Source organism: Trichomycterus rosablanca, chromosome 14 (genome assembly GCF_030014385.1).
Source record: "Trichomycterus rosablanca isolate fTriRos1 chromosome 14, fTriRos1.hap1, whole genome shotgun sequence".
Classification (NCBI taxonomy): Eukaryota; Metazoa; Chordata; class Actinopteri; order Siluriformes; family Trichomycteridae; genus Trichomycterus; species Trichomycterus rosablanca.
The window spans coordinates 14,133,187-14,148,812 of NC_086001.1; the positions used below are offsets into that span (position 1 = coordinate 14,133,187).

At 40.7% G+C, this 15,626-nt stretch overlaps 1 protein-coding gene across 1 annotated transcript in view; it reads right to left on the bottom strand.

Moving 5' to 3' along the window:
* The window catches only part of LOC134326904 (phospholipid-transporting ATPase ABCA1), a 245,300-nt gene that overhangs the window by 194,363 nt on the left and 35,311 nt on the right, over positions 1–15,626 (bottom strand). The window contains exons 7-9 of the mRNA XM_063009016.1: positions 4,496–4,582; positions 2,697–2,892; positions 284–423 (exon numbers count right to left, since the gene is read on the bottom strand). Coding sequence (XP_062865086.1) covers positions 284–423; positions 2,697–2,892; positions 4,496–4,582 — 423 coding nt within the window. The remainder of the gene's footprint in view (positions 1–283; positions 424–2,696; positions 2,893–4,495; positions 4,583–15,626) is intronic.

Below are 15,626 nucleotides of genomic sequence, written 5' to 3' on the forward strand. Positions count from 1 at the left end.
GAGCTGCAAGCGAAACACCAAGATGCACTTAGTGGTCTGCCCATCAGAGTGAGTGAAACTGTGGTGAGAGTTTCTTTTGTGTTGGTTTAAATCTATATTTTAGCCTGTTATATACTAAGTTAGAAGCCTCATAAGGCTCTGAACGTATATTTTAGTTCTTAGTGCAAACCCATTCAACACCAGTTGGAACATAACACAATCCGAGCCTTATCTGAAAGGCTACTGTCAGATCAATGTTAATTGTTTTATTGATAGTGTGTGTGTGTGTGTGTGTGTGTTTTACCTGTGTCATAACCCGGCGTGTGAAGGGGGTGTCTGGTGTGTATAGGACTCGTCCCAGGAGAAGTGGACGGAAAGAGGTCCAGAAGAGACGGAGGGAGGACGTGCTTTTCAGGGTTTCGATCAAATTTAGACAGAAATCACCTTGAGAATGAAAAAAGTGAAAAATACAAGATTTAAAGCTACACAATACTGTGAAAGGTACACCCCCTCTCCCGCTGAGCTTTGCTATTATATGCCTGTACCACAGTAATTCATAATAACCCTCTAGACACTCCAGACAAAGTATATCTAAGCTAGGCCCTTAACCCTCTCTGCTCCAGGGGTGCTGTACAGTGGCTGACCCTGTGTTTTGACCCCAGCTTCCAAACAAGCTGGGATATGTGAAGAAAGAATTTCGTTGTACTGTACACCTGTATATGTATATATGACAAATAAAGGCATTCTGTTCTATTCTATACAGCCCTATACACTGCAGGGTTTGATGCACTGTGTAATGACACAATCACACATCAGCAGAATTAAAATTATCTGCAATTTAAGCAGTTTATGTTGGTCAGTACCAGATGGCACCATTTTTACAACCTGCCTGTAAGCACCACTTGCTGTTTCAAAAATACTTTAACTCTGTGATCTGGCCATAATGATTCAACCCATTTCTTTATGCTGATCATATCTGCTGTATTCAGCGAGTGTACTACTAGTAACTACCATCAGCCCAATGTTTAATACTGTATATTCTTAACCATGACATGCACAATTGTTAAAACATATAATACAACATAATATAAAGCATTGGCCGTGCACATTTATTTTTGGGGGTGGTCATATGGCTTCGGCTCATCAGCTGTGTCATTTGAGCAATCAATGCTTTGCACCATTTCTCTGCAATAGCCAAGTGTGTTGTGCTATTCAACAAAAGTGAATGGTGGAAATAGGCAAACACTTACGTTTTTGCAATAGAAATGTTAATGGAACAAATCTAAGACTTAGGTAGTAGACAGTTAGATTAGAGTCCAATGACAATCTATATTCATTGGCAGTCAAAGCTAAATTCCTGAGAACACTACTGCAGGGCCAGAGCTCATCCCAGGCATACAATACAATCTAAAGCAATCAATCCAGAGACCTACTTTTATCTAAAGTGACAGTTTGAGTCTACTTTAAGACATCTCCAAAGAGAACACTATCCAGTGTACATTTTAATGAGTGCAAGTCACTGAAATACCAAAACTGCCTTTATATACATGTTCCTTACAAGTGTATGCAAACTTTTGGCCTTCACTGCACACCAAAAAGCTTAAGACAACGCTGACACCAATTAGGCTGACAATAGTAAGAGCCAAGTGAGAACACAGCTGAATTGAGTGCGACTGGAGAATTATTCCATTAATTTGTGAAACTCTGCAGAACGGCACTGCCGGCTGAGGACTCGGGAATAGCCTATTCTGAAAAGGGGTAATTAATAGAATGCATAGCACAGCTGCTAATTAGCTGCATGCGAATGATATTCCACCAGAGAACTACTCACAGCATGTAAACACAAACATGCTCGGATCAAAGCAAACTACAGAGATAATTTAGGACAAGCAAAGCAGGACTCGAGCCAAAAGCAGATTTGGCAAGACTGAATTACTATAGTGATTTATAGTGATAGAGCTAAGAAATGTGATTTTTGTAAACGCTGAGGGACCGAAAACACTGCCTAAGTCAATTATTTTAATAAATAGCTTAAACCTACAATTCTAGTAACCTGCTTATACTTACAAGTGAGCCTAGTGGTTATTTTGTTTATCATTATTTTGCCTTCTTACAATCAGCTTAACAGGGCAGCACAGTGGCTAAGTGGGTAGCACTGTCACCTCACAGCAAGAAGGTCCTGGGTTCGATCCCCCAGGTGGGGCCATCTAAGTCCTTTGTGTGTGAAGTTTGCATGTGCTCCCTGTGTCTGCGTGGGTTTACTCCAGGTGCTCCGGTTTCCTCCCACAGTCCAAAGACATGCAAGTGAGGTGAATTGGAGATACTAAATTGTCCATGACTGTGTTTGATATAACCTTGTGAACTGATGAACCTTGTGTAACCCTGTCATGAATGTAACCAAAATGTAAAACATGACATTAAAATCCTAACAAACAAACAAAAAAAACAATCAGCTTAACCAACAACAAAACCAACAAGGAACAGTGGTAGCCTAGTGTTCAGGGCTTTGGGCTATCAATTGAAAGGTTGAGAGTTTGAATCCCTGAGCCCATAGGCCATCGAATCCTTGAGCCCTTGAGCAAGGCAAAGAATTTAGTTGTACTTTACACCTGTATATGTATATATGACAAATAAAGGCATTCTATTCCATTCCTAACAGATCCTTACAATCATACCAAAACACTACAACTAAGCCTGTGTAGATGCCCAATACTTACTTGAGTTGCCTTGGGTTGTGTTTGTACTAGGTGCGCTTGTTGTGTTCGATGAGCCACCAAAACTTGGTCCTGCGGCGCTCGAGTTGAAGCTTGAATCTCCACCACACATGACCATCATCAAACTACCAAGGGGATTTGAGCTGAAGTTTAGAACGTCCATAGCACTGAGTAGGGACAAGGTCTGAAGTTTGGACACCTAATTAGAAAGAAAGCAAAGAAGTAAATTATGTTAAAAAAAACAAAACACACAGTGTTTGTCTATTTTTAGCAGACCACCAACGTCTTGTGCATTGACTTGAATGTAACTGAGATCAAACTGTAACAAAAGGAGCAGTGTCTTGTAAAGTTGGTAGCCTAGTGGGTAGAGCTTTGGGAAGCCATCATGCAGCCACTGTGGGGGACTTGAGCAAGGCCCCTAACCCTGTCTGCTCCAGGGGTGCTGTGCGATGGCTGACCCTGTGTCAGTGTCACTACAGTGCTGAGAATGATCCATCACCCAAATAATACCTACTCTGTAGTGGCCCTGTGGGACTGTGGATGGTGTCCTGGGGGATCTCCTCCCACACCTCTATCAGGGCATCAGTGACCTCCTGGACAATCTGTGGTGCTACACTGATACCTAACATCCCAGAGCTTCTCAGATGGATTCAGGCCTAAAGAACGTAAGAGCCAATCAATGGCATCAATGCCTTTTTCATCCAGGAACTGCCTACACACACTGTGAAAATGAGGGTGGGTATTGTTCGGCAGGTGAAGGAACTCAGGACCCACTGCACCAGCTTAAGGTCTGACAATAGCTCTTAGGATTTCACCTGGGTACCTAACAGCACTCAAATGAAGGTTTGTGCAACCGTCCAAGAATATGTCTCCCCAGATCACTGACTCACTGCCAGATCAGTCACGCTGGATGATGCTTCAGAAAATGTAGCGCTCACCATGGCATCTCCAGACTGTTTTACACCTGTCACATGTGCTCAGTGTGAACTTGCTCTTATTTGAGAAGAGAACAAGGTGCCAAGGATGGATCTGCCAATTCCGGGTGTTCTCTGGCAAATGCCAATGGGGCTGCATGGTGCTAGGCTGTGAGTACAGACCCCAGTAGAGACTGTCGGGCCATTATGCCACCCTCATCGAGTCAGTTTTTGACAGAAGCCAACTGAAGATCATTTTTTACAGTATAAATACACAGTACTGTGCTAAAGTCTTGATCCACTATTAGATTTGTTGTTTTAGAAATGGTATAATAAACATATATAATTATTTCTTTTTATCTTTTCATCTTTTCTTTTAGTCTCTTTATTAGAATACAACCAAGTAAAGATGAGCGATCGTCTCTGACTTTACAACTACAAGGTGAACCAGCTAGGTAGGAGTGTCTAATAGAGTGGACACGGTATTTAAAAACTCCAGCAGCGCTGCTGTGTCTGATCCACTCATACCTGCACAATACACACTAACACACCACCACCATGTAGTTGTTTGAGGAAAAAGTCTTGAGGGACAAGAAATTCAAATAAAGCCTTAAAAGCAGAGACATAGACAGGGACTCACTACATGAACGCTCTTTACCAATGATTTAAATAACCCGGACTGGTTAGGCTGGCTACACCGAGACAGGACAAACGTGACTCTGTGACTATACCCTATTCAAATTTGGCTTTACCCATCTCAGGATGCAGCTCATCCACACATTTCCCTAATAATAAAATTATAAGAAGTGCTGCATGGGAACACAGACGTTCCTGCTGAATATGTCACATGTAAATCTATTCAAATAGCCACAAACAAGCACAACTCACCTCTTGTAAAACTGGAGCTGCATGGAAGCTGGTACTAGCAAGCAGATATCCAAACTGTAAAGGGTTTACATTTAGCGCCATTGGAAGCTGCAAATAAGCAAAAAAAAAAAAAAACATCATGTATTACCACTGCAGGCTCATTAAAAAGCCGCGGTGCGACATTTTTTTAGAGTTTAATTGCTAACAAAAATGTCTAAAATGCATGTTTATTTTCACAATCCATATACTAGCAATAAATTAATTAATCTACCAAGAAAAACACAAATCATTGCAAAAGAGAAATTAAAATTAAGTTAATTTCGATACACCAATGAGGTATAACATTATGACCACCTTCCTATTGTTGATCCTATAGATCTGGGGAATTGAGACCAAGTCAACACCTCAAACTCGTTGTTGTGCTCCTCAAACCATTCCTGAAGCATTTTTGCTTTGTGGCAGGGCGCATTATCCTGCTGAAAGAGGCCACAGCCATCAGGAAATACCGTTTCCATGAATGGGTGAACATGGTCTGCAACTATGCTTAGGTAGGTGGTATGTGTCAAAGTAACATCCACATGGATGGCAGGACCCAAGGTTTCCCAGCAGAACATTGCCCAAAGAATCACACTGCCTCCGCCGGCTTGCCTTCTTCCCATAGTGCATCCTGGTGCCATGTGTTCCCCAGGTAGGCGACGCACACACACCCAGCCATTCACGTGATGTAAAAGAAAATGTGATTCATCAGATCAGGCCACCTTCTTCCATTGCTCCGTGGTCCAGTTCCGATGCTTACGTGCACACTGTTGGCACTTTCGGCGGAGGACAGCGGTCAGTATGGGCACCCTGACTGGTCGGCGGCTATGCAGCCCCATACGCAACAAACTGTGATGCACTGTGTATTCTGACACCTTTCTATCAGAACCAGCATTAACTTCTTCAGCAATCTGAGCTAAAGTAGCTCGTCTGTTGGATCGGACCACACGGGCCAGCCTTCACTCCCCACCTGCATCAATGAGCCTTGGCCGCCCATGACCCTGTCGCCGGTTTACCACTGTTCCTTCCTTGAACCACTTTTGATAGATACTGACCACTGCAGACCGGGAACACCCCACAAGAGCTGCAGTTTTGGAGATGCTCTGACCCAGTCATCTAGCCATCAAAATTTGGCCCTTGTCAAACTCGCTCAAATCCTTACGCTTGTTCATTTTTCCTGCTTCAAACACATCAACTTTGAGGATAAAATGTTCACTCGCTGCCTAATATATCCCACCCACTAACAGGTGCCGTGATGAAGAGATAATCAGTGTTATTCACTTCACCTGTCAGTGCTCATAATGTTATGCCTTGTCGGTGTATATATACAGTGTATCACAAAAGTGAGTACACCCCTCACATTTCTGCAGATATTTAAGTATATCTTTTCATGGGACAACACTGACAAAATGACACTTTGACACAATGAAAAGTAGTCTGTGTGCAGCTTATATAACAGTGTAAATTTATTCTTCCCTCAAAATAACTCAATATACAGCCATTAATGTCTAAACCACCGGCAACAAAAGTGAGTACACCCCTTAGTGAAAGTTCCTGAAGTGTCAATATTTTGTGTGGCCACCATTATTTCCCAGAACTGCCTTAACTCTCCTGGGCATGGAGTTTACCAGAGCTTCACAGGTTGCCACTGGAATGCTTTTCCACTCCTCCATGACGACATCACGGAGCTGGCGGATATTCGAGACTTTGCGCTCCTCCACCTTCCGCTTGAGGATGCCCCAAAGATGTTCTATTGGGTTTAGGTCTGGAGACATGCTTGGCCAGTCCATCACCTTTACCCTCAGCCTCTTCAATAAAGCAGTGGTCGTCTTAGAGGTGTGTTTGGGGTCATTATCATGCTGGAACACTGCCCTGCGACCCAGTTTCCGGAGGGAGGGGATCATGCTCTGCTTCAGTATTTCACAGTACATATTGGAGTTCATGTGTCCCTCAATGAAATGTAACTCCCCAACACCTGCTGCACTCATGCAGCCCCAGACCATGGCATTCCCACCACCATGCTTGACTGTAGGCATGACACACTTATCTTTGTACTCCTCACCTGATTGCCGCCACACATGCTTGAGACCATCTGAACCAAACAAATTAATCTTGGTCTCATCAGACCATAGGACATGGTTCCAGTAATCCATGTCCTTTGTTGACATGTCTTCAGCAAACTGTTTGTGGGCTTTCTTGTGTAGAGACTTCAGAAGAGGCTTCCTTCTTAGGTGACAGCCATGCAGACCAATTTGATGTAGTGTGCGGCGTATGGTCTGAGCACTGACAGGCTGACCCCCCACCTTTTCAATATCTGCAGCAATGCTGACAGCACTCCTGCGCCTATCTTTCAAAGACAGCAGTTGGATGTGACGCTGAGCACGTGCACTCAGCTTCTTTGGACGACCAACGCGAGGTCTGTTCTGAGTGGACCCTGCTCTATTAAAACGCTGGATGATCTTGGCCACTGTGCTGCAGCTCAGTTTCAGGGTGTTGGCAATCTTCTTGTAGCCTTGGCCATCTTCATGTAGCGCAACAATTCGTCTTTTAAGATCCTCAGGGAGTTCTTTGCCATGAGGTGCCATGTTGGAACTTTCAGTGACCAGTATGAGAGAGTGTGAGAGCTGTACTACTAAATTGAACACACCTGCTCCCTATGCACACCTGAGACCTAGTAACACTAACAAATCACATGACATTTTGGAGGGAAAATGACAAGCAGTGCTCAATTTGGACATTTAGGGGTGTAGTCTCTTAGGGGTGTACTCACTTTTGTTGCCGGTGGTTTAGACATTAATGGCTGTATATTGAGTTATTTTGAGGGAAGAATAAATTTACACTGTTATATAAGCTGCACACAGACTACTTTTCATTGTGTCAAAGTGTCATTTTGTCAGTGTTGTCCCATGAAAAGATATACTTAAATATCTGCAGAAATGTGAGGGGTGTACTCACTTTTGTGATACACTGTATATATATTTCCCCCTAAAGTGCTTCTCAATCTGATGAGCTTCTTTAATGGATATGGCTGCCAAGGCTGGACGTTGTATGCCTGCTTTGAGTCCAACAAGGTAGATATATTTACGCCTGTGGGATAATTCTGGATCATTATGTAGTTTAAAACCCTTCCTAATGTCCCAAGTGGCCTGTAATTAAAGCGCCAATGACACAGTTTGCTCATTCAATCTCCTTGACCTTGAGATAGAAAAAGAGAAAAAATATTCCAGAGAGAGACAAGGTTGTGGGTGGGATTTTGAATCGCCGAGGCCCGCTGGTGTGATGAGGCCTGGAAGGGGCTGTCTGTCTGAACTGAAGTTTAAGCCGTAAATTGCAGACTGGAGTGCATTAATCCACACCGCATATAACCCTTGACACATAACCACCCACATAAAGTGTGTAGTGGTATGACTCTAGTCTGGTTGCAAGTCTACAGACTGTAAGCTATTAATCTGACCACTCGATATGTTATTTCATACATATTCCACATGCAAGAAATACTAATTAAATAGTGCTCCATTATCCTGGCACTTCCATCCACACCACAGAAGCTATTCTTTCTTCACAGCTTAAACACTGCCAATAATAAATACTTGTTACTGAACATAGCTAAGACACAAAATATGATCTTTATTCATTTTCCATTGTGCATCCTGGAGACACATTTATGCTAGTTTGTGAATCTTCCATCCTCCAGGCTAATAAAAAGAAATGAACCGTCTAACATCGGCAGATCAAGGTTCATTCCTCTCTTCCACACAACCTCCATCCATCAACAGCTTGTACTCTAGGTCACATGAATCATTTTGACTAATTTACTGTCTCTGATATCTCTCAGTGAGATACAGTGAACATTCTTTCTCCTTTATGATATAAAGCTAATCAATTGTTTAAAGAGCTCAATTTAATAGAGGATGAAAGTTTAGTTTAGTGTAGTTTAATGTGTAAAATAAGACATATACTGCACATTACCAAAATTTAATCTGCCATTTTTCCTTTACACCTATAAGGCTTTCAAGAAAATCTGAAATCTACCCTTCAGTTACAGAAGACAAAATGCTGAGCATGAAAATCCATTATTTATTATTCCCAAGGCTATATTTAAAAAGGGATGTAAGGGGATGTCATGCCTTTAGTAAAATAAAAAAAATATTACACAAATTATCACTGACAAATATACCTTCCTTCTTGTTATCTACGAGCCCCAAATCAGAAAAAGTTGGGACAGCATGGAAAATGCAAATAAAACAAAAATGCAGCATTCCTTACATTTACTTTGACTTTTATTTGATGACAGACAGGATGAACCTGAGATATTTCACGTTTTATCTGCTCAACTTCTTTTTATTTGTTAATAAACCTCCATTCCTGCATTTAAGGCCTGCAACACATTCCAAAAAAAGCTGTGACGGGGGCAATTTAGGGCAAGTAATGAGGTGAAAAAAACTAAATAATGATGTGATTCCAAACAGGTGATTGTAATCATGGTTTGGTACAAAAGCAGCATCCAGGAAAGGCTGAGTCTCTGATGAGCAAAGATGATCAGAGGACCTCCAGTTTGTCAACAAATGTTTAAAAACAATGAAGCTCAAAAAAAGATTGGAAGGGATTTGCATATTTCTCCCTCTACAGTGCATAATATCATTAAACAATTCAGGGATTCAGGAAGAATTTCACTGCATAAAAGCCGGGGTGCAAGCTTAAGCTGAACGCCTGTGATCTTTGATCCCTGAGACGGCACTGCATCAAGAACCGCCATTTAACAATAGCTGATATAACCACATGGTTGAGGGATTACTTTGGCAAACCTTTGTCAAGCACTACAATACAGAGTTACATGCACAAATGATACTTAGAACTTTACTGTGCAAAAAAGAAGCCTTATATGAACCCTGTCCAGAAGCGGCATCAACTTCTCTGGGCTCTGAGGCATCTAGGATGGACCATCACACAGTTGAAACATGTATTGTGCAAAACCACATGCTGCACACATTACAAAGGCATGGCTGCAGAAGAAGAGGGTACGTGTACTGGACTAACCAGCCTGCAATCCTGACCTGTCCCCAACAGAGAATGTGTGGAGAATTTTGAAATGAAAAATGCGACAACGACGACCCCGTCCTGTTGCACATCTTAAGACGTGTTTGCAGGGAGAATGAGACAAAATTAAAGCTGAAACACTAAATCACTTGGTCTCCTCAGTGCCAAAACGTATTTTGTGTGTGGTGAAAAGGCATGGCAACGTTACAAAGTGGTAAATGCTTTACTGTCCCAACTTTTTTTGGAATGTGTTGCAGGCCTGAAATGCAGGAATTAATAAATGAAATGAAGTTAAGCAGACAAAACATGAAATATCTCAGGTTCATCCTGTCTGCAATCAAATATATTTCAAAGTAAATGTAAGAAACTCTGTGTTTTTTATTATTGGCGTTTTCCATACTGTCCCAACCTTCTGATTTGGGGTTGTATTTTAGCATATGGTGAAAATCACAGTCATCAATGTTTCAACTACAATCATATGGAATCAAAACTTGTACATCAACCACTGACATTGACTTTTGGTTAATTGATATTGCTTAGTTCTGTTCCAATTAATATGATTTTTTTAGTCTGTGACTAAACTGTGAATTATAGGAAGAAATTTTATGCCTAATACCATTAAATAAGAAAAAAATTTAAGGTACTAGAGGCTTTCCTCAAGCTGTATTTAATAAATCGTCCTCAAGCTGTATTTAATGACTGATATAATTAAATAAGAAGTTTAATATAAAAACAACCCCTGAGCTCTGTTTTGAGTGCATTGTACATGCATTTGCATTGTTTTTTACTCTTGTTTTGGCAATAAAAGCTGCTTTGACTGTGAACAGTATTACTGGTACTTCAGCAGCTTCTAATTCATGGCAGTTCTAATGTTTAAGGTTCTTGGTTTGTCTTAATAACTCAGACTAATAGTTCCAGCCAGGTGAATAAAATCAATTATATATTAATAATAATAACTCAATGATTTTAACATTGCAGCAACCATTAAGGGAACTAGCCTAAAAAGTGCATCCTGTTTACAAAGCAGGATCAAACGTGTTCTAGTATGCATACATCTGCACCTTGTACAAAGTTAATTCCTTGTTATAAAATACAGAACTGATTAATTTTTTTAATTACCTTCAATTTGAATTATCACATTATTTTATTACTTGTAGCCATTAATCTGAATTTATTACTTAACTTAAATTAATCCCTTTACTATAAGACAATTTGGCAAGTCTAAGCAGGTAAGAGGTTATACTGCTACATCTGTTCTGCTGCTTTTGTCCGTAGCTGCACTGCCTCTTTATTTTATAAGCTTTGTGTCCTCATCATTTATTTAATACAGATTTACACACAAATTCAGCAGGATGTACAAACCATTTTCTCAGGTAACCTTTGGCACTATAGCCTTTCATCTTTGCATATCTAAAATGCTAAAAAAAAAGAATGCAGGGGGAAAAAAACTACTACATAATCATTAATTCTACAAAGACTCTACAAAGCATTTGATAAAGTGAACTTTTGCTTTAGAGAAAGATCTGCTTTTCCCAGAGGAGCTTTGTTTTTGCAAGTGAATCTTCAAAACATTAAAGTTTTATATCAAATAATTAAGTTACTTTTATCACAAATAGGTAAATGTTTGATAATTTAATTAGCATACAGATGTGACAGAATTATGTTTCTGTTAATTATGTTATTTAAGAATCAATTCAAGTTTTCTATATACACTGATTAGCCATAACATTAAAACCACCTCCTTGGTTCTACACTCACTGTCCATTTTATCAGCTCCACTTATCATATAGAAGCACTTTGTAGTTCTACAATTACTGACTGTAATCCATCAGTTTCTCTACATATATTTTTATTAACCTGCTTTCACCCTGTTCTTCAGTGGTCAAGACCCCCACAGAGTAGGTATTATTTAGGTGGTGGATCATTCTCAGCACTGCAGTGACACTAACATGGTGGTGGTGTGTTAGTGTGTGTTGTGCTGGTATGAGTGGATCAGACACAGCAGTGCTGCTGGAGTTTTTCAATACCGTGTCCACACATTGTCCACTCTATTAGACACTCCTACCTAGCTGGTCCACCTTGTAGATGTAAAGTCAGAGACGATCACTCATCTATTGCTGCTGTCTGAGTTGGTCATCTTCTAGATCTGTGATCACAGGATGCTGCCCACGGGGTGCTGTTGGCTGGATATTTTTGGTTGGTGAACTATTCTCAGTCCAGCAGTGACAGTGAGGTGTTTACTTATACCAGCACAACACACACTAACACACCACCACCATGTCAGTGTCACTGCAGTGCTGAGAATGATCCACCACCCAAATAATACCTGCTCTGTGGTATTAAATGAAAAGTGGGCTAACAAAGCATGCAGAGAAACTGGACTACAGTCAGTAATTGTAGAACTACAAAGTGCTTCTATATGGTAGGTGGAGCTGATAAAATGGACAGTTAGTGTAGAAACAAGAAGGTGGTTTTAATGTTATGGCTGATCGGTGTATATATTCACATTTTAAAAAATCAGTATTTGAAAGCATTTTTATTTTGTGGAAAATGAAAAAAAAAAAAAGCAAGTACACAAAAATCTTTTCAATGTTCTTAATTAAAAATTATTTCTGTTTTGTATGGAAGTCCAGAAAGGCCATGTGCTATTTCTCTATCTGGTGATTTTAAGATAATAAATGTTGTTTTCTTGAGAGCATGGCTAATTTTTCCTGTGTTCTTGTAGGAACAAAGGTTGCCGACACTCTAACAAAGCTGGAAAATCTAATTAAGACTGCAACGAATTAATTTAAAACAGCCTGTTTTTCACCTTTTTTTATGCGAATTCTCATTCAAAAGTTGCCAATGTCTTGATCACTGAAACACATTGTTACCTTGTGAACATTATAAAAAAAAATAGGTTTTTCAAATTACGTCTACCATGTTTCTGCCAACAACCAGCACTGTGGTTCAGTTTTGACCTAGTCCTCTTCATCTTCCCAAATTTAAAGTTTACTTGAATGATCTTGCACTTTGTACCTTTTCTTCATAAATTACCAATAGAAGTTAACAAACCAGTGTCAAGTTGTTTTAAATAATGTTTGCTGTCGATGGCTTATGCCTAGTTCACACTACATGATTTTTCGCTCACCAACTGGTCACCGCTAGATGTGGCAGCTCGGAAACAACTCGGCGTTTGCTCGGGGCTCAAAACACGGCTCTCAATCGCTATGTGTGAACTGTTCAACCACTCGATCCAAGCATGTTAAATATCTGGACCAGTCGGCGAGTCAAAATCCTGTAGTTTAAAAGGCGTTGCGAGTGGTATCGGCACACACAAGCTTTACAGTATTTGTGATCTTATCGTCCATGCCAAACCATAATACCCACGCTGCATTGCAAGAAATATTTATTAACTTCCAACTCACTACAGAACAGATGATCCCTGCTGGTCACGTAGCCAAATCAACTCAGATTCATTTATTTTTCCTGCTTTTACATTGCACATCAGCGCTCAAACAACTTCAATCATTCGCTTCTTGTTGACGTGCATTTTTGGATGTGGTATTATCAACCCCTCGTCACTTCTCACATGTGTTTTCGTGACAAAATGTAGTTTGGGAGACCAGACAGACTCATCTGTGATTCCTCCTGATGGTAGATGGTGTAGTGTGTGACCCCCTATCGCCGATTAGTCGTGTAGTATGAAATACACAACGACTTAAAAGACTCCCGACTACAAGAGATCCAGCTGTGTAGTGTGAACTGTACAGCGACCTGACAACTCCGAAAGTCGTGTAGTGTGAACTTCGCATTACTAAATCACCTGGGTGTAGTAACTTGGCGGAGAGGATAAAATTCTCCTGGCGCATCACTCCACCCATGTTTCCCTTAAAGTAATGTAATGACACAAGAGAAAAGCAGCTCTATATCATGATGCTCCTACTGTTCCTGTTGTTTTTAAGGTTGCCTTGCAACATGTTTTAAATGACCACTTTTCTTAAATATTTTACTGATCATTATGCTGAGAGCATGTAATAAAGTCTTGGTGGTGCATCTGTCTGCACCATGAACTTCTAGATTATTGAACCTATTTGTACTGCTAAGTGGTGTTTAAGACCTGTTTAAGGTCTCTGTACCTTTGCATTAAACATACACCATTCCTGGAGAAGTCAGGACAAGTTGTTAAATGCAACAAAAACAAGAATCTGTGATTTGTTTATTCTCTTGAACTTTTATATGACTAAATTGTTCTCACTGACTAACTTTATTGTATTTTACACACACATTTAAAATAAGGTCCCGGCAACACTTAGATTGATTGATTTATACACCGATTAGGAATAATATTATGACCACGTTCAGCCTTCGCTCCCCAAGTGCATTAATGAGCCTTGGCCGCCCATGACCCTGTCGCCGTTTTACCACTGTTCCTTCCTTGGACCACTTTTCATAGATACTGACCACTGCAGACCGGGAACACCCCACAAGAGCTGCCGTTTTGGAGATGCTCTGACCCAGTTGTCTAGCCATAACAATTTGGTCTTGTCAAACTCGCTCAAATCCTTACGCAAATCCTTACACATCAACTTTGAGGATGAAATGTTCACTTGCTGCCTAATATATCCCACCCACTAACAGGTGCCGTGATGAAGAGATAATCAGTGTAATTCATAATGTTATGCCTGGTCGGTGTATATTTGACTGAAACAGGTATAAGGCAGGTATCACAGAGTGGAGAAGCTTCCCCCTTACAAGATGTGGTGTGTCCAATGTATAAACCACCTGATCAATACATTTTTCTATCTGTGTTATTATTTGGGGGGAAATGTCAGGACATATTTCATACAGTTTATATTGCTTTGTGTGTTCCTTTCTATTTGCCACAATTTTTTTTTTAATGTAGACAGATATTAGTTGTTTCTGGCATGGGCATGTTTACCACTGTATTGCATACTCTTTCTTTTTTAATTAAATCTGAGGACACTAATCGTTGCAGTTTTGTAAGTGGAATGTTTGCCCATTCTCGATACAAGACTTGGACTTGGGTGGCGTTGTCAGATTCTCATCTTTATACATTTCCAATAAGAAACAGCTCTGGACTGCAGACAGAACAGTTAAGTACACACATTCTGTGTTCCAGAAGGTATGCTGTTGTAGTGCATGCAGAATGAGACCCAACAACAAACACAGACACCCTGTGTTTTTAAGATCTCAATACATGCCTCAGCATTAGTGGTACCTTCACACAGCTGCAAGTGAACCATGCCGTGGGCACTAATAACAGCCTGCACAGTCTTTTTCATTTATAGCCTGTAGATTTTAACATCCTTTTTTCCCCCAAAACAAGCCAGAAGAACTGAGCATCCTCTTTTCCTGAGTGATGTATGGCTTTCTTCTTTTGTGAGTGTTTCAGGTTGCATTTCTTGATGCCATGGCTGACAGCCAATGCGTCTGTTTTTATTAAAGAAGCATGACTTGTTTCTCATGCTGTGCCATCTGAAGGCTTAAAGATCACACACATTCAACAGTTGTTACCAGCTTCAACCAACTGAGATTTCTTCTTCGTGCATTGAGAAATGTACTATTTCTAATTTATTTATTTTATATATTTTATGCATTTTTCTCCCATTTTCTCCCAATTTAGTGTAGTCAATTTGTCTCCCACTGCTGGGGATCCCTGATTTTTTGCAGTTGAGGAGGGTATATTGCTGCTCACGCCTCCTCCGACCCACGTGCAGCCCTTAACGGAGCCCTTTTCCACCCATGCACTCTGCACAGGCACCTCTAGCCACCAATCAGGGTCCTTACACAGCGTTTGAAGACCCCGCCCACAAAGTCCGGTCATCCCTCCCTGCAGGCACTGGCAATTATGCCTGCTAGATGGCGCCAAGCCGACCGGTGGCAACGCCGAGTTTTGAACTGTGGAGTTTAGAATCTTGGTGCTGGTGTGCTAGCGGAATATCCCACTGCGCCACCTGGGTGCCCCCTTATTTATTTATAAAGATTTTAACGTCATGTTTTACACACTTTGGTTACATTAATGACAGGACAGGTAGTTACTGGTTACACAAGATTCATCAGTTCAAGTCTTTAATGT